The sequence below is a fragment of a genome, unplaced genomic scaffold (genome assembly GCF_019419815.1).
Source record: "Pyrus x bretschneideri cultivar Hongxiangsu unplaced genomic scaffold, Pyrus_bretschneideri_v1 Contig74, whole genome shotgun sequence".
NCBI classification, from domain to species: Eukaryota; Viridiplantae; Streptophyta; class Magnoliopsida; order Rosales; family Rosaceae; genus Pyrus; species Pyrus x bretschneideri.
The window spans coordinates 1,563,023-1,589,077 of NW_025999814.1; the positions used below are offsets into that span (position 1 = coordinate 1,563,023).

The 26,055-nt window shown below is 35.7% G+C and overlaps 4 protein-coding genes and 2 long non-coding RNA genes across 9 annotated transcripts; 3 read left to right on the top strand and 3 right to left on the bottom strand.

Moving 5' to 3' along the window:
- Nucleotides 1-14: 14 nt before the first annotated feature.
- Nucleotides 15-1,271, bottom strand: LOC125472826. Its single transcript, XM_048574719.1, has one exon. The coding sequence runs from the start codon at nt 1,251-1,253 to the stop codon at nt 399-401; it is 855 nt and encodes a 284-aa protein (XP_048430676.1). The 5' UTR covers nt 1,254-1,271; the 3' UTR covers nt 15-398.
- Nucleotides 1,272-2,009: 738 nt separating this feature from the next.
- Nucleotides 2,010-3,746, top strand: LOC103961495 (OVARIAN TUMOR DOMAIN-containing deubiquitinating enzyme 4). 2 transcript variants are annotated; one of them, XM_048574720.1, is made up of 6 exons: nt 2,010-2,209; nt 2,684-2,805; nt 2,900-2,940; nt 3,062-3,160; nt 3,260-3,424; nt 3,607-3,746. In XM_048574720.1, exons 1-6 carry the CDS (start codon nt 2,185-2,187, stop codon nt 3,620-3,622), a joined length of 468 nt encoding a protein of 155 aa, XP_048430677.1. In that variant the 5' UTR covers nt 2,010-2,184; the 3' UTR covers nt 3,623-3,746. The 2 variants fall into 2 exon arrangements, with proteins under 2 accessions (XP_048430677.1, XP_048430678.1); XM_048574721.1 differs by lacking the exon at nt 2,010-2,209 and adding an exon at nt 2,328-2,546.
- A 117-nt stretch (nt 3,747-3,863) lies between these two features.
- On the bottom strand, nt 3,864-9,581 carry LOC125467953. Of its 3 annotated transcripts, none has more exons than XM_048574717.1 (9): nt 9,378-9,581; nt 8,032-8,804; nt 6,485-7,593; nt 6,008-6,251; nt 5,650-5,856; nt 5,135-5,308; nt 4,785-4,982; nt 4,566-4,679; nt 3,864-4,446 (listed from the first exon to the last, which is right to left on the bottom strand). In XM_048574717.1, the coding sequence occupies exons 2-9, from the start codon at nt 8,725-8,727 to the stop codon at nt 4,294-4,296; spliced, it is 2,895 nt and encodes a 964-aa protein (XP_048430674.1). In that variant the 5' UTR covers nt 8,728-8,804; nt 9,378-9,581; the 3' UTR covers nt 3,864-4,293. The 3 variants fall into 3 exon arrangements, with proteins under 3 accessions (XP_048430674.1, XP_048430673.1, XP_048430675.1); XM_048574716.1 differs by having other exon boundaries at nt 8,032-8,807; XM_048574718.1 differs by having other exon boundaries at nt 8,032-8,807; nt 9,265-9,581.
- Nucleotides 9,582-10,679: 1,098 nt separating this feature from the next.
- LOC103961498 (NADH dehydrogenase [ubiquinone] flavoprotein 1, mitochondrial) lies at nt 10,680-13,756 on the bottom strand. Its single transcript, XM_009374049.3, is given in 5 exon segments — nt 10,680-10,938; nt 11,167-12,027; nt 12,030-12,288; nt 12,290-12,640; nt 13,603-13,756. Coding segments are annotated over 4 exon segments (1,461 nt in total). The 5' UTR covers nt 13,606-13,756; the 3' UTR covers nt 10,680-10,938; nt 11,167-11,179.
- A 3,265-nt stretch (nt 13,757-17,021) lies between these two features.
- LOC125472838 lies at nt 17,022-17,798 on the top strand. The gene is made up of 2 exons (XR_007254761.1): nt 17,022-17,476; nt 17,594-17,798. It is a non-coding gene; the product is annotated as an uncharacterized LOC125472838 (long non-coding RNA).
- A 2,747-nt stretch (nt 17,799-20,545) lies between these two features.
- LOC125472812 lies at nt 20,546-20,817 on the top strand. Its single transcript, XR_007254711.1, has 2 exons — nt 20,546-20,656; nt 20,730-20,817. It is a non-coding gene; the product is annotated as an uncharacterized LOC125472812 (long non-coding RNA).
- The last annotated feature ends 5,238 nt before the right edge of the window (nt 20,818-26,055 follow it).

The following is a 26,055-nucleotide window of genomic DNA, read 5'->3' on the forward strand; positions in this document are numbered from 1 at the left end:
GAATGATGCATAAGAGAGTTTTGCTTTGCAAATTTTGAGAGCACACTCGGTGGATTTTGTAAATTCCACAAACCACAAACAATATAACATTTTATTTACAGCCATTGCATTTCTTGATGTGATGCCAAAACTAAAGTACAGAACCAACTGATGCTTAGTTCTCTATCATAACACAAAGAATCCTACTCAGCTCCCAAGGTTTATGGAATTGGACAGCCAAATAACACTGTCATTTTTGTATCTACATATATTTACCAAGTTCTAAAACATTAAAAATTACCTTAATGTTTCATATTAACAAAACTAGCTAAATATATAACCTTATCTCAAGAATAGCATTCTTTTTGCACAATTTTTTGTTATTCGTGAAAAGAGTGGTTAAAACCATGCTACTTTTGTCAAAAAATGAATGAAACTGAACGTGGCGCGTATTTTCCCTTATTTTTTCCGGGCGATGTCATAAGCCACGCTGATTCGAACAATTCAAGGAGGTCATCTTTAGAGTTGGTTTCACTATCATCATCAGTGACACTACTCTCCACTTCTTCCTTGTTATTAACCTTATTCTCTTCTTTTTTTCCAATCCCTCCTTTATTTGTTCCCTTCTGCAGAAGCACTTCCTTGTAAGTAACACCTCTACGAGGAGAAGAAAAGGTATTACCCTTATTAATCTGATCACCACTTGCAGCAGCATTATTCTTATTACCATTTGGGGTAGACCAGTCAGCTTCATGAACCGAACCCGGTCCACCGTTTCGATGAATATTGCTGCTTGTATCAACCTTAATCTCCTTCTCCCTCCTACCGTTTGACAATCTCCAATAGTTCAATGTAGCCGCAACAAAATTCAGCAGCGAAATGGCACGCACCAACGTCCAATCCAAAAACGAAACGTGATGGAAATGTGCCAGGATTTTGCTAACGGCATTGTCAAATTTTCCAGGCAGGGATTCGGTGACTTGGACAAGGTCGTCAATCTTGTCGAACACAATGTGTGAAGGAGGGTAAAATCTCTCGATCATGTCTTCAAGGGCTAAAATTCGATAATCGATGAATGAGAGGATTGCCATTGTGAGCCATTGGTATTGCAAGGCATAAGCCAAGGTTCCGGCCAACGTGACTAGTCTGGCTGCAATTTTTATTATGAACCCTAGCGGTCCATTGAGACCTTGGGCTATGGTGAAGGCTCTATGAGCTACCAGTAAAATTGAACCCGCACAAGTGTGAAATGGGCGTTTTCTGGAACTGATCATGTTGATTTGCGGCGTTGATTCCTGAGAAATTCCAAATTTAATCAGACATGCACATTAAATATGGTACTCCATATAAAAATGTGAAAGCAAATGTGACACATATGAAAATAATAGTTCAGTTCCAGAACAAACTATCGACATGTTATTGATAATGTGTCAATGTCATTTATTGCCATAAAACAGCGGCTATGTTACCGGTATATTTTCAACAATGTTGATACAATAACGATGCATGTTCCTTTTTTAATAAAGAACATATGTTTTTTGAAGAGAATGTAAATGAAAATGAACATAAAATTAGATTCCGACTTAAATCATCGAGGTTTGAGATTGGAGAGAGATGTTGTTACCTGGGACGCCAAGGATGCCCGGGAATCCATATCATGAAAAGTGGTTAAGGATTTTGGCCTTATATTTATTCCAAAGAGAAGTCTTCTACCCTAAATTTGAAAGCACCTGTAAATAGTAAAAAAAAAAAAAAAAACCAAAATCTATTGTTTGGAAGGGCGAAGTTTCATTTTTGGCGCCCTGCCAGTTGGATACGAGCGGGTCCTATTGATTTTAGCGGGGGAGTTCTATGTGTTATTGACACGTGTTACATGCATGAATACACCTTACGTCGTCGATTGAGTGAGCTTGGAAAAGGGCGCACGTAACGGATCCTAGCCGTTGGTCGTTGGTTGAAACTTGAGAGTTTGAAAAGCAAAATTAAAAGCATCGAATTCGATTCTTTGAAAGCAAAAGGCTGTGAAATGTGGAGGAGCTGTCGTCTCATCAGTCGATGTCGAGCTCATTCAACGGCTGAGACTCAATTGCAGTTTTGCACATCGAAATCAAGAAGCAAAAAGATGAAGATTCATCATTCATATAAGTTGGCATTTTTACTGATTTTTTTGTTTGTGTTGTCAACTGCTTAATCTGAATTCAACCGATGCCGAAACGGGAAAATCTTCTCGGTAACAAAAGTTTCATTTGTTAACTTTGTTTTTTGTTACGAAAGTTTTTTTTTTTTCTTCTTATTTAGAATGGAAGTTTTTTATTTCTTGAATGCATGTTAATTTGTTATTCCTAACTTCAGTAATCAGACGAATTGCTTGTGCTTTTCGTATAAGTGCTTTTCTTCATATGTCTGGTGTGGTTTTCGTATATAAGTGCTTTTCTTCATGTATCTGCTGGTGTTATAATAGATTCGTTTCTTGAATCCATGCACTTTGTCTGCCATTTGGTTACTAAAATTTCCTCCCAATTTGTACTCCTTAATTTGGGAATATTGGTAAATTGTTATGGATCAAGGTATTGGGTTTTTTTTTTTTTTTTTTTTTTTTTTTTTTCGCTTTATTTTATTTTTACAATTTATTTTCATGTTTTAAATACTGAATGCAAATGTGTTTTGCGATCATCAACTGTTAATTTATGTGTGTTTCGTACAGGCATACGTGGAGACGGAAGATGTTTGTTCCGGTCTGTGGTTCACGGCGCTTCTCTAAGGGCAGGGAAACCATCTCCAAGTGACAACCTTCAGAGAGAACTTGCCGACGAGCTCAGATCAAAGGTACACGATGAACTCAAATTTACTGAATTCAGAAGGATACTGATGCTATTTGTCCTTCGATTTCCTACGTAAAATGGTGATATAATTTGGACAGGTGGTCGATGAATTCATCAGACGGAGGTCAGACACCGAATGGTAAATTTCGTAAAGATCTCACCAACCTGGATCTCGATAACTTCTGCCTCGATGCAGATTTAAACTGCTTTGAAAATCATTGTCAATCGCTTGTCGAAATTTGTTTTGAATTTATTTGCAGGTTTCTTGAAGATGATTTTGAAACGTACGTTGTACAGATGCGACAGCCCCACATTTGGGGAGGAGAACCTGAGTTGCTTATGTCCTCACATGTCCTACGGTAAGTCCTATATACTCCTATGCTAAGAAAGTTTCTATATATTTCAGAAGGTACGTAGGTTCGTCGATCTTACAGTTAATGATACAATTTCATTCCTAGGATGCCGATTACAGTTTATATGCGGGACAAGGATTCCGGCGACCTCAAGATCATAGCCGAATATGGTCAAGAGTACGGTAAGGACAACCCTATCCGCGTACTTTATCATGGTTATGGACACTACGACGCACTGCCTGCTGCAACTACTGGTACACAGTCCAAGTTGTAAGATTTCTTCATTTCCTACTCATCTGTTTCCTGGAAAAACTATATGCACCAGAAGGCGCAATAGGCTCTAGTTGTTTGCTTGGTTTCCTTCTCGGGTTTTGGCTTATATCTTTCATAATTTTGTCTCTGCCACTCAAATCAGCCAGTGGCTCATGAATTTTCGTTGTGGGTGTTTGCAGGTGCAAACAAAGATAGCCAGAGATGCGTGGTACTGTAGCCTGTAGTCATTCAAAATCTTGAACTGTATTCCTGCTGTTATGTTTATAAGTATTTGATTCGAGAAATGGGTACTTTCTCATACAACATCCTCGAAATTTCAGTTCAAATGAATCGTTCAACAGTTCAACATTTGCATAACTCAATTCCATAGACAAGTATCGGCTAACGCCTGCCTGCTCCCATAGTTCAAGTCCATAGACAACGAGACAAGGAAACCGAGATTAAGGTTGGGTATATGTATAAACTTATTCTACATGATATCATTATTCAAAAAAATAACAGGCTTCCATGAAAGCTTAGATTACAGCCGCTAACCTGGATAACCACTGCTGTGGAACAAACTGCCTCAATATTCATATCGTTGTAACGTTGTATAAATACTCATCTATGTACAAGCGAGAAGTAAAGGGAGCCCCCAAATTGAACAACTGCCCCGGGTACATCAGATACATACATGAAAGGGAAGATCAGTCGCTATCTTCCAAACTTCACGGAGGAGTTGATACCTGACAGCATTCCGACCACCCTTCCACTTCGGTGTTGAGTTGGCTGCCAATGGACTGGGAGAAGACGGGGAATTGTCTATGATGATTGATGTCATCGGTGAATCCAACTCATCGAGCTCATCATCACTTGTATACGATTTCTTAAGCACTGATGACCCACTCCTCGAGAGAGTTAGACTTCCTACCTACTCCTATAATGCTTAATAGTGAAGCAGCTGGAGGTGGTGAATAGATTGTAGGATTTGCGTTGCATGGGAAACTTGCAGCAGAGTCAGTTTTAGCATCTGAATTCTCCTAAATAAATAACAAGCAAAATGGATAACAAATCAGTCCTACACCATTCGAACAGGAATGAAGTTCAGTAAATAAGCTGAATCGTTACGTGTCGAGATATTCGAGGGCCTCTTAGGTACCTCATAATCAAGAGCCTCAAAAACTGCCGTGGGAATTGGGTCTGGGCAAAACTCATCTGGAACAAAATTGTATATAACCCTCTTGATCAATGATGCACCAAATGTAGGGCATACCTTCAGAAATCCATGAAACAGTGATTATTACAAAATGGCAGGGAGTTATATAAACTTGGTGTTCTTTTATTAACTGTGGGGCATGGACACAATCCCAGTCTTTACCTCTTTCCGGGTGGATTTATCTGCCAGCATATCAAATGGAAGCATCATGAGGTCACTCAAAGCATTAAGAAGACGGAAAGCTTTAAAGGATGTTGGGCACTCTTGTCCCTTGTGATCACTGAGTTCAGTATTATCATCAGGGGCATCAGTATCATCAATGCCAAATAGATCAGTAAGCCATCTAGACCAGCTTCCAATCTGCGGTCATGAAAACAAGCACAATCCTTCCATCAACGAAATGCAAGACTACTATTTTTTTTTTTTTTTCCAAAAATAAAAATTGTGACTTTTCACCGGCAACCGAAAAAACAATGTGACTAATAACCTCACAAGATGAGGTCCACACTCACCGCATTTTTTAGCTGTGCACCAGCCCCAAAGCTCGACTTTCCAGCTGGAATAGGGAGAACCTTAGAATCACTTATGGGGTCGGACACAGGATCTGTGGGCATCTCTTCAGCATTTTCACGAAGAATAGCATTGAACATAGCCACATCCAATCTATCCACTAATTGCTCCATTACCTGAAAAACCATAGATTAGCATTCTATAAGTCTGCATAAATTTTGAGGAAAGTAGAAAAACCATGTGACAGATCTTTAAATGACATTTGGAAACACACCGCAATAGTAAAAGCTCACTATAACGAAGTCCTGGAATTCTATTGAGAGTTCGATACATAAATAAAACATTAGATATATTTTCATTTAAACATTGGTGGTGTAGCTCTGGCTACCTATAGCATTTGCACCAAGTTTTCAACTACATTCATGCACAGTGTTCTATGATAACCTTTAGGAGTTCCCAGGTGAAGTGAAAAGCTCAACGTACACATTGAGGAAGGGACTATGATGCATAAACCTACCAAACGAGCCAGCAGAGGCAAGCAGCCACACTCATGTCCACCAGCTCTTGCAGGACAGAGCCTTTCACAGGCATCTTTGAAGGCCTTCTTCCACAGCTCCATAGAAAAGTTACCTTGCTCATGACCACCCAAACCATGCTTCCTTCCATTGGCTTTCCTTGAGCTTGAGCCCTTCGCAGCCGCTGACTGCATATATGGAGTCATATTCTGAAGAGGGAAAACAAGATACGTATCTGTCATGAATAGCAACGGCTTTCAGATCTAGGCTAAATTCTTGTAGGTAGAGCTCAATAGTGAGATAATGAAAAGAGGTGATGATGCCAATAATGAAGAAAACTGAAAATAATATGGGTTTTACCTGCCACCATACAGACTCAACAATTCGGGAGAAGATCCAACCTTCAAACCTTTCCAAAGCAGCCATAAATATCTGCGGATCCTCCCAATCATCAAAACTTTCAAGAGTGCAATTGTTCTCTTCCTTGTGAGGAAGAAACCCATTCTTTGCTTTTAAAGCCCCCTCAGCGCCACCTTTACTGCAGGGCAAGGACTGGCAGACAATAGCTCTCAACACAATTGAATTCGACAACCAGAATATCAACCTTTTCATTGGCAACAAAACATACAGTGAAGCGTCAAACTAAAAGATAATTATCTTCGCATTCTGGAAGATGTTTAGAACTCAAAGCATCAAATGATTAGGATCATCAAGAGAAAAAAGAAAAGAAAACAAAAATGCATATGAATTAATCTTGGACATCATTTCTTTTACTGATAAGGCATTGCCAGTAAATTAAAATGGTGAGTTCAGTTTCCATTTATTTAGCTCTAATACCTTGCAACATCATTTCCGCATGCTTTAGAAACCAAGATTAGTCCAGTGATAGCAGCTCTTGCTGCATTTGCCTTCTTAGCTCCAGAGCTTGTTTTGCAAGCATGAAAATAGAATCTAGAAAGTCGACGAGCAGGAGCATGAATCTTATTTGTGTGGCTCCCATGCTCAGCGACAACAGAGTAAAGGCCAATCTCAACAGCAGCAGCTTCTCTCAGTTCTTCCTTAAGCAATTCAATTGTAGACTCCAAGTCAACTTTGCCATCGGAAAAGCTGACTGTTTTTTGTTCTCTTTCACTTGTCGCGCTAATTCTACCATAAACATAAGCATCTTTAGGAGTTTCAGCTTCCTTTGACTTTTCGAGAAGCTCATTATTGCTTGACTGTCTATTGTTCTGAGCTGATACTAAAGGTAACTGCACAGACTTTACATGTTTTAGTTCATTACTTTTAACCTTACTTCCCTGCACTCCAACAACTCTCCTGCCGGGTGTAAAAGTTTCACTCTTTAACCTGACTTGTTTTCTGGTAGCATCTTGTGAAAATCGAGAAGCTAATTTGTCATCAAAAGTATACTGATTTGCCTTTAAGAGATGACCATCCTCTCGAAAGGCTTGTGAATCTGCATTGCTTGCAAATGTGGAGTTTGTGTCCTCCTGAATAGATGTGCTTGAGGATGAACCTTCAGCAGCATGGTTACGGACAATATTGTCCTTGATCAGATCTTGAGCATTTTCATGCATTCTGGCACTTCTGTTAGAACGAGTTATGTGAATTCTGTTGTCCTTAAAATTATGGTAACCAGATTCCTGATGGCTGTCTTGATAGCCAAAGGGTGAAGACACTGAAAGAACAGAGTGGGTGATTGATTTTTTCAGGATTGGCATTGAAACACTCTCCTTTGAACTGTTAGGCAAAGAAGCACGATCATTTGCAGAATTCAGCAGAATGGAGGAAGAGCCTATTGACGACAGTGGAGATGAACTTCCATTTTGGTGCTCTAATGCTTTAGCCACTGAAGTCACCCCTGTGCTTGCAGGTGCTGCTATTGACTGTACAGCAGGCTCCCCATAAGTCCTCCTAGTGCCATTGGCTGTTGATTCTAGTACATTCTGAAATTAATTATATATGGAGGTTAAACAATCTGAAAATACACAAATGAATTGAATCAGATAAAGAGAAGCAACCATCGGGATGAACACTGTCAGGGAAGTTATTGTCCAATATTTGATTGGTGCAGAAGTAACGGACAAACAAAAGTAAATTGGACTTCTTTGGACATACACATGAGAATGATTATGAAAAGGATGGTTGTGCTGGTACTTAAAGTCATACTATTTGGGTTCTCAGAATTTGTATTTGAAGACCTTAATATCAGCGATGAGGTTATTCATTTTACAACCATGGATCTGAAACTAAATTAAATTCCATAAACCTAATTCTACATATAGTTTTGATGCAACTGGAGATATCATATTTTTAAATTATAAGAGCAGCTAAGCAAAGAAACTGATCTAAAAGGGAGAACTTTTAAAAATGACTTCACATACCTTTTCACCGCTAGGTGATGAACTGACTGTTGTCTCAACAGCCGAGGAGTTTACAGTGTGTGATGGATGCGAGGAAACATCATCATCAAACTCATCATCGGTAAAAGAGGCAATCTCGTCAGTGCCATCATTCACAGACCCTGGAACAGATTCAGTTCCCTCATTTTCCAGAGACTCTTCTCTGGACAAGCTGCTCTTTGGTGTCAAGCTGGAGCTCGGTTTACCACACGGCTGAATACTAACAGAAAGAACCGTTTCCGCTGAACTCTTAAAACTCTTCTTCCAGTTCAGCGGAGTGCTCACATTTCGGGTTTCCACAATGATCCCATAGTCTGCAAGATTGATCTCAGCCGACCCCAAGAGTTGACCTTTCACTCCCTTGTCCTTTCGAGGTTCATACAAGTAAAACTCCAAGTTGTTCTTCTGGTAAGTGTCGCGAACTGCGTTTTTTCTTGATTTCTCCTTGTATAAAGTGACTGGAAGCGTGAAAGACTCGCCAAATTCGATCTTCCCATCACCAACATTGCAAATACACGATCCAGAAACCTGATCACCGTTTTCCCACTGAAGCATAATAGACTGAACAGATCTCAAAGCCTGAGACGAGGGCCATGGCTTGAGTTCCTGCACATGGATGAGGTAATCAACCTCAACGGCCGCGCTCTTCCTGCTCTTTGATCTTATCCCAAGAACCATTGTCACGAAAAGCACCGGGACAGCTCCTGATGGGTAGAACCAGTTACAAACTTACAATGCTTCTACATCCATCAAACCTCCTTACATATAAAAATACATCACAAAATCAGATACAAACAAATGGGATGTAAAGTATATCCAAGCTTTTGACTTTTGAATGTAATATAATACCAACAAAAGATGCAATTCAACCGTCATGAATTTCAATAGAAAAAAATAATGGGCAGTTCAAGTTTTGACCATCAAAGACAAAACAAGTACAAACGTGGAGAGGGGTTTAAATTGAATAAATTTTGGGTATCACCCACCCCACTCATCCAGCTTAATTTTAATATTTTTATATTAAAAATGGTGACAAAATCTCTGACCTCCCTCCGCGTTACATAAAAATGCGAATGAAATTAGCAAAAATTGAAACAGGCAAACAGGGGTGATGAGAATAGCAGCAGTGAATCAATTAACAGCAAACAAAAACAAAACAAAAAATTGACTTTTAATCTGAGCATTGATGCGTAGAAAAATGCAACTTCGTACTACTAGATCGGAATAACAGTAAAATTGAGAGGCAATCGGACGTAAAGTTGGGAATTGCAGAGAGTTTGATGGAGATGGGAGCTTTGAACAAATGAAGGAGATGCGAGTGAACTTACAATGCAGAAGAGAGTGAAGAAAAGCGAGCTGCTTCTCTGTTTTCTCTCTTCTCTTCTTTCTGTGAGTGCGTGGGTGTATATTTACAGAATGTGGAAGAATGAATTGGAAGGGGAAAGGTGGGTACGGAAGAGGAAGGAGAAGGTCGTTGGAGAAAAAGGAACCAGAGGGAGATGGTAAGTTGACAACCGCGATGTGCGGGAAGGAAGGAAGCAACTGTCTCTCTCCTCTCGCTCTCTGGCTCTCGCCTGATCCGATCGATCTGGGCTCATACGATCAGTTCACTGGGCTCTCTGTCCACTCAAACAAAAAGTTGGACCATTACCTACCTTTCTTGACATATTTAGTCCTCTCGTATACTATCTCCAAATAAATGAGTTAAACATAGACAATCAATATTTTACCGATTTTAAGTTTATATTTTAAATTTATTCGTTAATTTAATTAAACTACAACAAAAAAATAATTGTACTAAAAAATGCTTATAATAAACAGAATTTTGCAAAAAGAGAGTAAGACTGATAAATTCACCTCCCAAAATAAAATGGTTGTGAGACAACTATCTCACTTCCATTTGTTGGTGGAATTCGTTGATTTGATGGGAGTCCAGCAATGCTGTCCTTTGGTCGTGATACAAAGCTAATAATTAATAATTATTGGATGGCTTTATGCGACGTTAGCCGACGACAGAGGTTGAAGCATCCACGTCAAGCTTTTCTTTCTTTATCAAACGGTGGGAAACCACCCCCTTCAGCTTTATTGAAATGGACGTTGGTATAGATGCCAGAGATTCTTGCCAATGGAGATTGGGTGCTTTAAGGATTCAATTAAAGCATAATTAAGGGATTTGATCTAGGGTTTATTTGATTTTTCAACTTTGTTTGATTTGTTTGATAAAGCTTTCATATGTTAACATGTGTCACACTCAATAATTTACCCGGCTTTGATGAGTTACATATCATATATGCAATTTGGCGAGTCTCATGGTGTGTACCACATAAGCCATTGCCATACCAAGTACCAAGGGATCAAGGCTACATTAGTAACAAATGCACTCCGATCCATTATATAGATGGATTTAAAATGACTAGAACGCGCTAACAGGGATTTGTAAACAACGGCTTGAAAATTCTTTGTGTAGTGCCTCTGTAATGCTCATGAAGTGCATTTTTGACCTCTCAGTTGAATATTTCGTAGTGCATTTCTTACCAATGCAGCATAGATCCCTTGAAGTTTAGGAACTTGGTAATCTCTTAGTTTTGAGATTTAAAGTTGAATTCGTGAAGGATATCTATCAAAGCAGGGAAGCGAAAAACGAAAATTTATTAACAAAATTCCAACTGTGTAAGGGAAAACAAGATCTAGAAACACAACATAAATATCCTGCCCAGACGCATTCACAATGAATCACAGTGTCTCTGGGAATGTGAGGTCAAATAGTCGAGATACAGTTTAAAAACAATAGCAGCTGGACCACCAGCTGCCTCCCGATTCACCTATCCTCCCGAAATCTGGGGCACGTACTTCATTTTATTCCATGATTTCCACTAAAACAAGCTTAACCTACACAGCAGAACCCTTTATTAGACCAAGAGACAATTTATTTAGCCCATAGACGTCTAGATTCAGCCAACCAGACCAGGCCACCTGTTGCGTGGCCTTACAACAAGACAACAACAAACATATTCCAATGTACCCAAGTTGAAGTTACTAGTACTGTTTTTCTCCCTTATTTACTTCTTTTTAGAAGTTGAATGAAGAAATGAATGCAGAATAGATACAAGAAGCAACCTGAGAGAAGCACTTAAGCAGCTGCCTCCAGCAATTCCCTCTCTGCACGCTCCCTGATCCTCCTCTCAAGCTCTGGCCTGAAATGCCTTATTAGACCTTGCACGGGCCAAGCAGCAGCATCACCCAACGCACAGATTGTGTGCCCCTCAATCTGCTTGGTCACCTCCTGAAGCATGTCAATCTCTTCCAGCTTTGCATTCCCAACTTTCATTCTTTCCATGATCATCCAAAGCCATCCTGTCCCCTCCCTACACGGTGTGCACTGCCCACAACTCTCATGCTTGTAGAAGTAAGAAAGCCTTGCAATTGCATCAACAATGTCAGTCGATTTATCCATCACAATAACAGCTGCAGTTCCCAATCCTGACTGGACAGCCTTCAGTGCATCAAAATCCATCAATACATCATTGCATATATCCTTGGTAAGCAATGGAACAGATGAACCACCTGGAATTACTGCAAGTAAGTTGTCCCATCCGCCCCTCACACCTCCACAGTGCCTCTCTAGTAACTCTTTCAAGGGTATGCTCATTTCCTCTTCAACAGTGCAAGGCTTGTTCACATGTCCCGAGATACAAAACAATTTTGTCCCTGAATTGTTCTTTCTCCCAAAACTGGCAAACCACTCTGGTCCACGCCTTAAAATGGTGGGAGAAACAGCCACCGTTTCCACATTTGTAACAGTGGTGGGGCAGCCATATAATCCTGCATTAGCAGGGAAAGGAGGCTTCAATCTTGGCTTCCCCTGTTTCCCTTCAAGGCTCTCCAGAAGCGCTGTTTCTTCACCACAAATATAGGCACCAGCACCAAAGTGGATATGAACATCAAAATCATAACCAGATCCACAAGCATTTTTCCCAGTAATCCAGCTGCATAAGCTTCATTTCTAGCTTTTACAAGGTTCAACCGTTCATTCACATATTCACCTCTTATATAGATGTACGCAGCACTGGCCCTCATCCCAACACCAGCAATCAAGCAACCCTCTAAAAGTTTGTGCGGGTCATGGCGCATAATTTCCCTGTCCTTACAGGTTCCAGGTTCACTTTCATCAGCATTGACGACTAGATAGGAAGGACGGCCATCGGATACTTTTGGCATAAAAGACCATTTGAGACCAGACTGGGAAACCAGCACCACCACGTCCACGTAGGCCAGACTTCTTCATTTCATTGACAATCCAATCAGCACCTTTAATAACTAGATCTTTGGTTCGGTACCAGTCACCTCGTTTCATGGCACCTTTGAGAAATGGATCGTGCAACCCATATAAGTTGGTGAAAATCCGGTCCTCATCTTTCAAACCACCAAAATGAGTTTTCTCGGGTGGTGGTGGAGGTGGAGGTGGAGGTTGAGCAGTAGTAGAGGGTGCTGCTCCCTGAGTGCTGAATGATCTAAACGCTAGGCCCCACTTCGCACCATGATGACAAGCTAAAGCTGCTCTCTGCAGAGAAAGTATACCCTTGATGGGTGCCTACAAATTAACAAGAAGTCAGACTTAGTTTATTTCTCCAAAGTGACCTATGCCTATAACTCTTCAGAGCTAACAAGAAAAACAAAATACAGTTGACATGAAACAACTTCACAGAAACATGCATGAAAAATCCAACATCAAATTACACAGCCAGAACCATGGTGTAACATTGGTACTAATACAAAGCTGTGGCATATCCACAACATTCATTTCTTAAAGATTCTACATTTCATGAAGAAGGCAATACGAGTACACGTGCTATAAGATTGAAATGCAGCTTGTACAACCTCAATTCATCATTCCTAGGACATCTTAACCATATAAGTATTCCCTTTTAATTTGCCTACACCAAGCTACACGTGTTTGACCTGGAGGATAGTCTCACACAAAATTGAACCTAGACCTACATTGAATTAACCCAATAAGCCTAAGAGGACTCCCCGCTAGTCCCCACGCTGCTTTTATCCGAACAAAAACGTTAATGATGGAGGTGGTAAATCATGTAGACCGAATACTCGCAATCCATTTGAAGCCTAAAGTCAGAACCTTTCTCCAATCAGGCCAAAGAAAAGACGGGCTCAGCTAATGAGAGCTCCAATACGTATCAAAGCTAGCTCTTCGTATCATTGGCATTGGAATTGTCTGTCTGAGGGCATCCGGAATTGTCTGTTTCGGTGAAAACCTAACTAGCTATTCAAAATTCGATTTTCTATCCCTTTCCAGCTATTTTCCTCAATTTTCCCACCAAACAAACAGATAGCAGAAACAGAAAAAAGCAGAAAACCCCATATCAGATCTACTAAAACCAAACATTTCAGAGAAAATTAACATACAAAACGATCACGGACTGACACAACATGAAAGCGAAGCTGAATCAGTGTTAAACCTGGGGAGGTGAATAATAAGCCTGAAAAAAAAAATTCATCAAAAAATGTGGACGAATTGAGATGTCGTTTGCGTACCATGGTGGAGCTGCGCCGGACGAAACGCGATGCGTCGCCGAATCAGGTAATCGACGAGAACGAGACTGGGGGAAAAGACGCGAGAATGCTCAGGTGGGAAATGAAGGAGAGCTCCAGTTCGCGGACCTCATATGCGGAGAGGGGTAAAATAGACCATCCAAATAAGAATGACCAAGATGATTTAATGAGGTTGGTGATGAACGGTTGAGATTGAGCGAGTGTGTGTGTTGGATCTTATATCGCACATATGCTATGCTGTTTCTATTTGGTCCATGGATCAACGCTTGTGATGTGGACCTTTTTGGTTAAATTGGGTTGGGCTTTTAATTTTGTATGAATCATGGTTTTATTGGTGGGCATTGGGTTGAACGGTTGGGGTTTTATAAAGAATGTTATTCTGTCCACTCGCTTGCTTAATTTTCCAGCTCGGTTTAATTTTTTTATTTGAGATTCACATTCTCAAGTTTCAACACGTTTTTCATATGTGACATCATTTAGTTTAACATGTGAATAACACATATTAAGTGACGTGAAAGTACGTGTCGTTGAGCTGAAGACTCAGGTTTAATCTCTCATACCAAAAAAGAAGTTTGAGGTTCCAAAGCAAAGTTACATCCTTAACCTTTTTCTAGTATTCCAATATACCCCTGAACGTTGTGATATTTGCTACTGCGTTTTACTACATTTTATTACATGATGCCCGTTTGTTGGGCACTTTCCAAATCACAAGGAATTATTTGAGCTCCCTTTCCCAGCCACCTCTCCAGCTTTATCCCATATCGATTAACAGAATTTCAGCATTAAGATGTTGACTGGTTCCTTTTGTTTGCTATTTTGTTATTTTCTATTTTGAATGTTTAATTCTCTTGTGATAGGTGAAAACTGTTGTCTTGCTATTGCTATCATATTAATGCTTTTTTATTCCTTATCGAAAAGATTAGATCACTTCTAATATTTTTTGGAAATTATATAATTAACTAATCATGTGTTCAGTGTTTCCGGTACTAATAAACATTTTTTCTTGCAGTACTTTTAGTATACTCGTGTTATAGTAGGTGGTTCGTTTATTAAGACTACCATAAGTTTGCAACGTATTGGGATTGGCTATATCATCCATAGTATTCTAATTAAATTAGTGGTAATCTATAGTATTTTAGTTCAGTTTCAGAAATAATGTGTGTTATTTTGTTATAATTTCATAAATAGTATGGATTATTTTGGTTCAGTTTCAGAAATAGTGTGGGTTAATTTGATGTAGTTTCATAAATAATGTAGGTTATTTTGGTTAAGTTTCAGAAATAGTGGAGGTTATTTAGCTGTAGTTTCAGAAATATGGTGGGTTATTTTGCTGTAATTTTATAAATAGTTTGGGTTATTTTGGTTTACTTTCATAAATGGTGTGATTATTTTTGCTATAGTTTTAGAAATTGTATAGGTTATTTTGTTGTAGTTCCAGAAATAGTATGGGTTATTTGGTTCAGTTCCAAAAATAGTGTGAGTTATTTTGCTGTAGTTCTAGAAATAATGAGGGTTATTTTGGTTAAGTTTCAGAAATAGTGTGAGTTATTTTGCCATAGTTTTTAAAAATAGTGTGGGTTATTTTGCTGTAGTTCCAGAAATAATGTGTATTATTTTGGTTCAATTTCAGAAATAGTTAAGTTATTTTTCTATAGTTTCAAAACTAGTGTGGGTTATTTTGTTGTAGTTCCAGAAATAATGTGTATTATTTTGGTTTAGTTTCAGAAATAGTTAGGTTATTTTGCCGTGTGGGATAGTTTGGATTATTTTGGTTTAGTATCAGAAATATTGTGAGTTATTTTGGTTTAATTTCATAACAGAAGCCACTGTTCAGGTTCGTAATTTCCATTTCCTCAATTGTGTTCGGTTACCGAGAAAATGTATGCGATGTATATTATGTAAGCCACTGTTCAAACACAAAAATCATTTATTTTATTTGATTAGAAATGATTTGGTTGGGCCATAGTTACTAGATACGGAGTATAGTTCAAGTTCGCAGTTCGGTTCGGTTACGAGATTTGCTAGTAACTTATAGTATCATTCGCAATAGAGGAGACATAAATAGTTCAATATTTGATTCATTCTATATTTGATTTGTATATAAAAATGTTTAAAATCATACATTTAATGCTGTTTTAACATTTTTAAAAGGGAAGTGTTATTGACACTCTAAAAATCTCATTCTACACTCTCACAAGTATATTTTTCTTTCCAAATATAGAAAGTTTGAAGTGCAGAATAAGATTTTTGAAGTGCCAATAACAATTCCCTTTTAAAATTTATTTAATGTTCAGTTTTTTCAATTTTGCTGGTTTAGCTTTTTAATCATTATATCTAATAATTAATGAAATCCTCTTTGTCAATTAAAAGAGAATGAAAAGATAACTTAGTCTTCTATCACACAAAAAAATAATGGACAATAATGTAATTTCACAGGTCTAAATTGTACCCTTTTTTATTGAAGCATCAACTACAGATAATGCTAAAATATCTCTAATATTTAAAATTAAAAAAAAAAAGAAAAAACCAAAACCAAAACCAAAAACAAAAACCTCTCACTCCCCCACGTTCTCTCTCCCTCCCTCCCTCCTTCCTTCTCATTTCCTAAAAAAATATATTCATACATACAAAGTGTGTAGGCAAATACTAATTTTATTTAATATTTTTATTAATAAAATAATTAATTCACTTATGGACATTTTATTTCCCTCGGTAAATGAATTCCCTGTTCTCTTTTTCTCCATCATCTCTCTCTCTCTCTCTCTCTCTCTCCCCTTTCTCACCTTCCCCAACCTCTCCTTTCCTCTCCTTCACCGACAACCACAAGGATGAATTGGAACCTGCCCAGTATGAAGCTCTTCCCAAAGTGACGAGCAAGTCACCTCTGCTCTTGCAGAGATAATCGTACTTGTAAGTCTCTCTGTAATTTGGTTGATGAGAAAGTCTCCCCAACAACCACAAGGACGACATCGACGAATTTTATAGTGACCCATGTGTGTTTTTCATTTCTTTCTTCAACTTTTGTGTAATCTGATTAGAGATGCACCTAACTCACCACCGAATCGCCAAATTTCATGAAATCCTTGATTTTCCAAAATTTATTGCATTGTACGAGTGAGGATTCACGAAGAAATGGGGGAGACAGAGGGGAAGGGAGAAGGAAGAAAGGAACTAAGACTCTTCTTCTCTTTCCATCATTTCTTCCCACGTTCCTTTATTTTATCTTTTTCTTGTTATAAAATAATTAATATAATCCTACCCAGAAGAAAGATATTAAATGAAAAAGGCAGGGGTAAAATTGAAAAATCATTGTTTGGACCATTTTAATTGGATTTATTTAATGTTAGGTTTTGTCTTAACCATTAAATAAAGATAAAACATAATCTTTAATATTAGAAAGCCAGCAATCAACTTTGGTGTCTCAAGGCTTCACCAAAAAATTGTAGACTAAAATAACCCTCAAACAAAAAAAAACAAAAACTGACACAATAAAATACATTAAAAAACTCATGGACATTTTTGTCAGAATACAAAAATATAAAATTTGTTTTATTAACAGAAAAAGAAAAAGAAACAGATAACTCCTCCATTTTAGGAGAGAGAACAACGGGAGAAAAATCTTCAGGATTAGCACGTTTAATTTTCAAACTGCATAGCAGTTTCCATACAACCCACGTCTATCTTCTATTCCCCCATTTTCTGATCAAACTTCTTCCTCACACAATTCCACGTACAACTCTATTCATTCTGCTTTCTAACTGCAGCCTACCACTCCATATTCTCTCCTTCTTTCACTACTATTTCTCTACAGGTTTCAGTTCTCACCCATTTGCATGCTAAGAATGTACACAAATCGGTAAGTCTCTCTCCCGCACATTTTCTTTAAATTCGGTTTGGTTTTCTATAATTTGATAATTTTTGGGTTTTTATTTTATTTCCCTATTATTTTTATGTAATTTAATTTTGATTTTAGCATCAAAGGGAGGCTATGATGAAGGGACTGATAACTCTGCAAGATGTCGAAATGGCTGTTGCCGATGCTGATGGTTACTCCTTCTCTCAATCTCTCCGTTGTATTTGCTATTGCTATTGTATCTTTAATCGTGTACACCAAATTAAACAACGTATTGTTTCTGGCTAAAGCCTTGCAAGTATCTAAAACTGATTCAGTTTGTTTCTCTTGGACCGAATGCAAGACTTCTCATGACTTTTTTTTTTCATGCAGAAGTTCGTTTCTTTTTGATTTGATAGCAGGTGGGATCTTAGATAGGATAAATGTCAAAGCAAATGTCATTGCATTTAGGTGCTGAAATGTCCCAAAAAAAAAAAAAAAAAATTAAATAAAACACCCCGATGATGAATATGTGAGGCTTACCGAAGACAAGAATTGTAGTTTTTTTTGAAGCAGCAGTATAAAACAAATGGTTAGGTTTCATTATGTTGGCTCTCTTTTCAGTGTTTGCTCGAGTTCTTTTCAATTCCAAATGCAAAAAAAAATACAGAAACCAGGTTTTTCCAAACCTTTTGTTTGTATTTCAAGCTATAATATTATTACTATTATTATATTTTCTTCTTCTATATATATAGATAAGGTGTTTCACTTCATTGGTTTGTATATTAGCAATTTTTATATATTTGTAACCGTATGATAGGATTACAAATGGTAACGATTTCACTAAATCTCTCTGGCTTTAATTCTTTGTTGTTTTATCCTTTCTGTGTGAGATTCTATCTTATTATTTATAATCCCTGCATTCTTATTCATGTGCTTATAACAACCATTTATTGATTATTATTTTTCTTGCAGTTCCAAGCTTTTGATGAATTAAGGCCAAATCTCATGATCTCCCTCCTTATCCTGCTTTCTTTCAATTTCTTGGTATGCAATATTTCTTTGCCGGGATTTTTTATAATATTATTACTATTATTATATTTTCTTCTTCTATATATATAAATACAAAAGGCAAAAATTTTGAAATCACCATAATCCAAAAATACTCTTACATGATTCAGATTTAAAAAAAAACAATTATTTCAATTTGTAGTCTTCTAGCAAAACAAAACTACCACGTAGATGGATAAAAAGGTAAAAACATGGGTATAGAGTTTTTTTTCCTTTGGTAGAATGGCTATAGAGTATTTAGGCTTTTCATTTAAGTTCGTAATATGCTTTTCAATTGTTGAACTTGATGCCTGTTTCATTTGGAGAATAGTCATTCTGACTTTTCTCAGTCTAATTCCTTTTTACTATTCATATTCCTTTTCCATTTTCATTACATGTACGTAAATGTGGATCGATTTTTAGTCATCAAAATTCATATGTTTTGCAGGTTCTTGATTGCGGTGAGAAGATTGAGCTGTTGGGGGTTAAAACTAATAATCTTCGCTCCCAGGTTAGTCCATAGTTTATGTGTATCAGAGTAATATTTGATTTCTTAATAGGTGGCTTCATTCAAATGGAGTTTGTTTTTAAATTGAGTTCTTACAATTGTGGCAACATAAAATTGACAAAGCAGTTTGCATGTGGAATGGGAAAGGGTAAGATATATATCAACATATCTCTAATATTAGAAAGTCAGAAGCACAATTTGGTGTCTCAAAGCTTCACCAAAAAAAATTGGACTGAAAAGCCTCTTAAACAAAAAAAATTAGAACTGACCAAATTTGATACATGAAAACACACAAGGGCAATTTTGTCAAAAAACATAAATCTAAAATTCATTATATTAGATCAAACAAAAAATAAAACAATAAAAATGGGGAAGACGTGTATTAAATCTCACTAGAAAAGGGAATAACCCCAATCCTCCTCCATTTTAGGAGAGAGATTATTATCCCATATAAATGTATAAAAATTTGTAAAAGTTTATTTTATTGGGAAAAAATGAAAAAAAATAAAAAATAAAAAAGGACGGATACTTCAAATAAAAAATAAAACGTGAAACTGAAAAATTGCACCCAACATTCAGCAAAAAGCAGAGTTTCTAATCAAACTGAACTACCAATATATTATTTTATTGAAAAAAAATTGATAAAAATTCGGCAAAAAAAGAATTGATAAAAAAAATACAAAAGAGACACGAGAAATCCCTCAAATAAAAAATGGAACGTGGAAAATGAAAACTGCACCCACGTTGAGCAAAAAGCAGTTTGATAAATAACGTTTAAAATCAGTCATCAACCCTCACCTAACGTTTAAAAATTGAGAAAAAAAAAGTAGAAACAATATAAACAAATAAATAAACATGGTAGCCAGATAGCTAAAATCAACAACAAATTATTATACAATGATGAGTAACTGGACAATCAGATACCATCCAATCTTCATAAACAATATCACACACTGTAGTACCGTAAAAACTGGAAAATAATAATAAAAACAAATGATCAAACATATTGATCAATATTTATCTGGCAATAATGTCCATGAGTTACTCTACACACTCTACATTCAACCATTCCAATTTCACGATCCCTTGCGCTCTAACGTGGGATAAAACTGGTATTAAGCAACGCCCGAGTCATCATTCTTCTTTATTTCAATTTTTTCGCTTTTTTGCTTTGCCATTCTTCTCCCACTTCTTCTCCCCAGGAATAAAAAGGAAATTAATCTAGGTGTAAGTTTCTTTTTTTCACTTCTTTTTCCTGCATGGTTGTACTCATTTTACACATTTTCATGCAAGCATAATATGTAATTGTATGAATTCCCAGGTTTAGCTTCATATGGGTTCTTTTAACTTCTTCCTTTGGAATCTTCATTGTGCGTTTTTTAAAATATCGGTTAGATTATGAGTTTCAATTTTGATTATATTAATGTGCTATATGTGTGCTATGGTAATTTTAAAAATTATTTGTTTTCATTCTCAGGATATTTACAAGAATACCCACAAAAAATGAAGAAGGAACTACCTATTCATAAGATCCCAAACAGACGTGTCTCTATTTTTACACCTGGTTGGGAGATATCTGTCGGAGTAAAAACTACTGATCTAAGCCAACTGATTCTCAAAGAGTGGAAAAAGAAGAAGCATGAGCAGTATGTATCCTAAATTATATACTAAATTTGTTACAAGGAACTTAATTATTTTATATATACCTTCAATATATAGGTGGCGCATGAAAAAGGCTGTAGAAGAATTAAAACCTTCAACAACTCCTCAAATCATACGTATTTGGAATAAAGTCCAACAAATTAGGTACAACACCATTTCTTACCTGTTTATTTTTATTGGCATTCTCTATATCATTCTACAAATTAATTATCTCAAATTATAAAATAAAATAAAACAATTTATGGGTGCAGGAAAAAGATTAACAGAGGCCAAACAACTTTTCTAAATACGGTAAGTCTTCTCTTATTTTCATACAAAAGTATACTATAAATTCAAATTGCATTCAATTTTCAAATATAAATAAAATTGCATTTTTTGTTAGTTTTACAAGCATCACACCCGTCTCAAAGTGCAAAGGTTGAAGTACAAGATTAAGGTAATATTTCTTATTATTTAATTTTGTAAATATGGTTACAGTTTGTTACCTCAAACTTGACAAATATATTTATCTTTCAGTATTCTACAAGTAACTGGAGTAAAAATATTGCCATGAGAAAATTGTCAAACTTAAAGGTATTTAGGTTATGTTGCTTACAATCTTTACAGTTGGGATTGTGCATTACAGTTAGACTTCTTATTTTATCATTATTGCTTGCAGATTAACCATGAAAATCTAAAGCATCAAGTGCAAGCAAATGGGTGGCAATCATGGCTTTGATTTCACACGTAGACGCTATGTTTACATATGTACATGTTGTCCATATTTTGCTTTGCTTCATATATTAGGAGTTCATCCCTAGCTAGCCTATAACTTTGATTGAAAACTTATGAATCTAAAACATTTTGATTTAAGGACATTAAGTGTTGTCAATATGTATTTAGAAATGAAATTACATGTCATATTTTCAGATTTTTTTTATTTATAAATAGTATATGTTTTCTCATTTTATCTTCATTGTTGTTTTAAAGAAAAAATAGTAAAAAATGTATGAGAGATTACTCACATATGTGCAAATTGGATGGAATATATGCTCCTAAATTCTTCAACAAACGTGGCAATATGACAATATGGCATACGATAACACCATTATCACTTTGGAATGATTGGATGATTGTACGGTAACACCATTATCTCATCAACCTTTCTTCAACTCAAGCAATTGGAACTACATAGCCTGACCCATGCTCTAATGTTGAACATCTCAGTCCCAACCCAAAATGGCACACCCATAATTATGTACTCACTCCTCTAACCGCATCAACTATCCCATTCACACAGCCATTGAATAAATGATCTGCCACCTGCTCGAATGACGCCAAATATTGCCCATAATACCTTTTTGTCCACCATAATAAAAAAATGTTGTTGTGCACCCTTTTAATACACCCACTAATCCACATGTTACAAAATATATTGATCAGTTCACATTTTCTATACAACATTAAATAATTAATCATATTTTTTAATTTTTTATATGAGAGTTTAAGGAACCTAACTCTTGATCTTCTGTACATCTGTACAATATATAAGGGTAAAATGGTACTGATGGATATAATAGAATTCTAACTACACTGAGTAACTTAATTACCAAAGTCATAATAATGATCAAGCATAGCTCATTTCGTGAAATCAAATTCTATCAGCCAAACGAAAAAAAAAAAAAAAAAAAAAGGTGGAATGGTTAGTGTGCAATTCATAAATTTCATATTTTGGGTACAATGGGCAAGTGCAAAAAGACTAAATTAGATGATTGAACATAATATTTTTTATTTTGACATTTAAATTGTTTTGTATTTTGCTACGAGTACTTACTGTTTTAATCTACTATTTTTTATTTATTTACATATACTTGCTATCGTTCATAGGCTTTAGGTAGGAACTTGCATCTAAAATCGTATGTTGTTTGATAAGTGCATGAATAACATTTAAATCATTACTTTACACAAAGTAAAAACGAAAAACATGATAACTTTTTAGGACGTGCATGATAAAATAAAAAGTTCCTCTTTACACAATACATTTAAAGTATATCTTGACAATTACAATGGGAAAAACTAACACAATACACCTTTAGGGGCGCGTAGCGCCCGTGATGCAAAAATGCCTCTCGCACGCACGTTAGTGCGTGCAGAGAGGCTAGTTTTTTTTATTAATATTCAAACTTTTCAAATCTTTTTAATTAGTTTTTCTTACTATAAGCTGTTTACATAATTGTTGAATTTGTACATCAATTAACATGGAACAAGATGATTCCACATATTGAGGTTGCAACGGGTTCGTGTGTTTTCACGTATATGATATATGGACACATTGGTTGGACTTAAAATCAGCATATATCGTATGAAGCTTCGACGACATCGGTTTTGTGAAAATAGTTAGGAACTATTTATGAATGAATTATGTTAGAGAGATCAAATTTCTAAATTAAATGATGTAGATATTGATGATTGAATTATTATTTAAATATTGATTAATGTATTTATTTCTTATTGATGATATATTATTATTATTTTTGCATCACGAACGCTACACGTCCCTAAAGGTGTATTATGATAGTTTTTCTTCCATTGTAACTGTCAAGATATATTTTAAATGTATTGTGTAAATATGAACTTTTTCTTTACCATGCACGTTCTAAAAAGTTGTTATGTTTTTCGTTTTCACTTTGCGAAAAGTAATGATTTAAATGTTATTCATGCAATTGTCAAACAACATGAGATTTTAAATGCAAGTTCCTACCTAAAGTTCATGAACAATAGCAAGTAGCATCCACTTTCCAACACTTATAAACATAATTAAAATTTACAAAAATATTAATAGGTCGAATTCCTGGATTAGAGGAACATAACAAAATAAAAAAGACAAAGTAAAACAAAAAGTTTAAATACCAAAAACGTAAAATAACCAAAAGAAAGAATGGAGCAAATTCCCTCGCAAATTGCACACCAATTGATTGTTTGCAAGACATCTCTCTCTCTCTCTCTCTCTCTCTCTCTGTGATTGAGGCAAAAACCAAAATCGAAAGCCTAATAACAGTAAAATACCAATCAAACATTGAAGAGAAAGGAGGAGAGACATAGGGAGAATTCCAGACTGTAGGAGTGTGCTTGAAATGTTGTAAAACCCTAAAATTGGTTTAGTTTAAAGTTTAAGTTCATATGAGTAGAAAAGCAAATGAGAAAGAATACACATATGAATAAAATTAGATATCTATAAACCTTTACTATCCTGACCACTATGGAAAATCTTCATTACAGCCGGAGTCATAGAAAAAATACGACTCTTCAATACTTTTTTAACAATAATTAAGGGCTATGGTCATAAGGAAAATTAGAATGTTCGAAAGACAATATACTTGTAGGCTTGTAGCAATTAAAAGATTAAACAATTAAGTGGAGAATTACCTGTTAGAATTGAAAAATTATTACAAAAAGTTTGAAAATTGCCCAGTTAGACACTGAAAAAGAGAGTGATGAGATGGAGGATTTCAATCAAATTAAAAATTTGCAACATGCAAATGTAGTGGGGGTGAAACTCTTTGGAATCATACTCTTCCTCTTCATACTCTTCACCATCCTCATCGTCCTCATATTCCTCATAGTCATTGCCTGACTGACCATATTCCTATGCTAAAAGAACATCAAACAATTGTCAAGCTAATCTCTATAAAAAATAATAGAGTATCAAAATCAAAAATTTACATACCAAAATGTAGATAGATGAAAATTGAAAATTTGCTTACATCTCTATCATATCCCACAGTTCCCTTTCAAAATTTAAAAAAAAAAATTCACAAATAAATCCAAATTTCAGATCATACCCAAAAAGAGAAAAAGAAGGTGAGAGATTTAATGATACATGCAACTGTTTTTCTAGATACATGATTTTCCATGGCAATTTTGTTAATCTGTTTGGGAAAATTGACTAACGAAGGCGGAATCTGTTTTGTTATTCATCTCTAAATACTGGTGGTATGTGGATGATTAGTGTTGAACCTCCCACCAAACTCATATGGTGGAATCTTTGGAGGAGAAAACTGCCCACTACTGCAGCAGTTTGTGACGGTTATGCACGTTCGATCTCTTTGCTAATTTTTTTTTAATTTTCTTTTTTTTATATTTACTGTAACTTTTATTTTGAACAATACTGTAAATTTTTTAATTCCAGTGTTTTTTTTAAAATTTGTTTTTTACACATGTGGTAAAGATGATTTTTTTTTTTTAATTTGTGTTCTTAAATTGCCCACTACTGCGTATCAGTTTGTGAGGGTTGGTTAAGCACGTTCATGTTTTTCTTTCAAGTTTTTTTGTTTTCATTCCAACATTATTTTAAATTTTCTTATGTTTAATTTTTACTGTAACTTTTTTAATTTTAGGTTTTTGTATTTATATTCGTTTTTTACATATATAGTAAAAAAAAAATTAATTTGTGTTTTTCCATTTAAGTTTTCATATTTGTTTTTTTTTATATTTATATTCGTTTTTTACATATATAGTAAAAAAAAAAAAATTAATTTGTGTTTTTCGATTAAAGTTTTCTATGTAGTTATTTTATTTTGTTTTTTTTACCACTTTGTCCTTCTTTTTTGAATTTTTGGGGTTTTGATTTTGAAAGAAACAAAGGGACAATTTTGGTATTTTGGAAAGCTTCACCATTTTAGGGCTCTCACTTTATATATATAGACTAGCCTCTCCGCACGCGCTCACGCGCATGCGAGAGGCATTTTTGCATCACGGGCTTTAGGCGCCCTAAAGATATGTTGTTTTAGATATTCTTATATCCTAATCAACGTTAAAAAGCATATATTTCAGCATACAACTACATTGACAGGTGTTACACATTTCTAAAGATCTTTTTATATCATGTCAAGTCCACATCTGTCATTTGGTACATGAAACTATTCAGCATTTTACAAAAAGTTCAAAATCCTATCACCCATTTACATAAAAATTAAAACTCTATAAAAGATGCTAATTACACCATGTAGCAACTGTAAATTGACTACTCCCTTTGATGACATGCTTCAATGTGAACCAAGGTTCTAGCCAGTTGCATCTTTTATATGCATGCCTCTTTTTCTCCATAGGCGAGTGAAGAAAAGCTTTCATCATGATATCTATAATAGAAAAGAAACATGACATTCAAATGGTGTAGTAAAGGAATGCATACGGTTACAAATATAATACAAAATGTAGAAAAAATATGCTAAAATATAGTTTCATATAACAAATGACGAATGTGGGGTCAATATAATATAAAAAGATCTTTAAAAATGTGTAATACCCATAATAAGAGGCTAAAAAGCTACAACATGACATGTAGTTTTGGCATAACGTAAAAGATCATTTGGAAAAAATATCAATTGATAGCAACGAAGAAAGC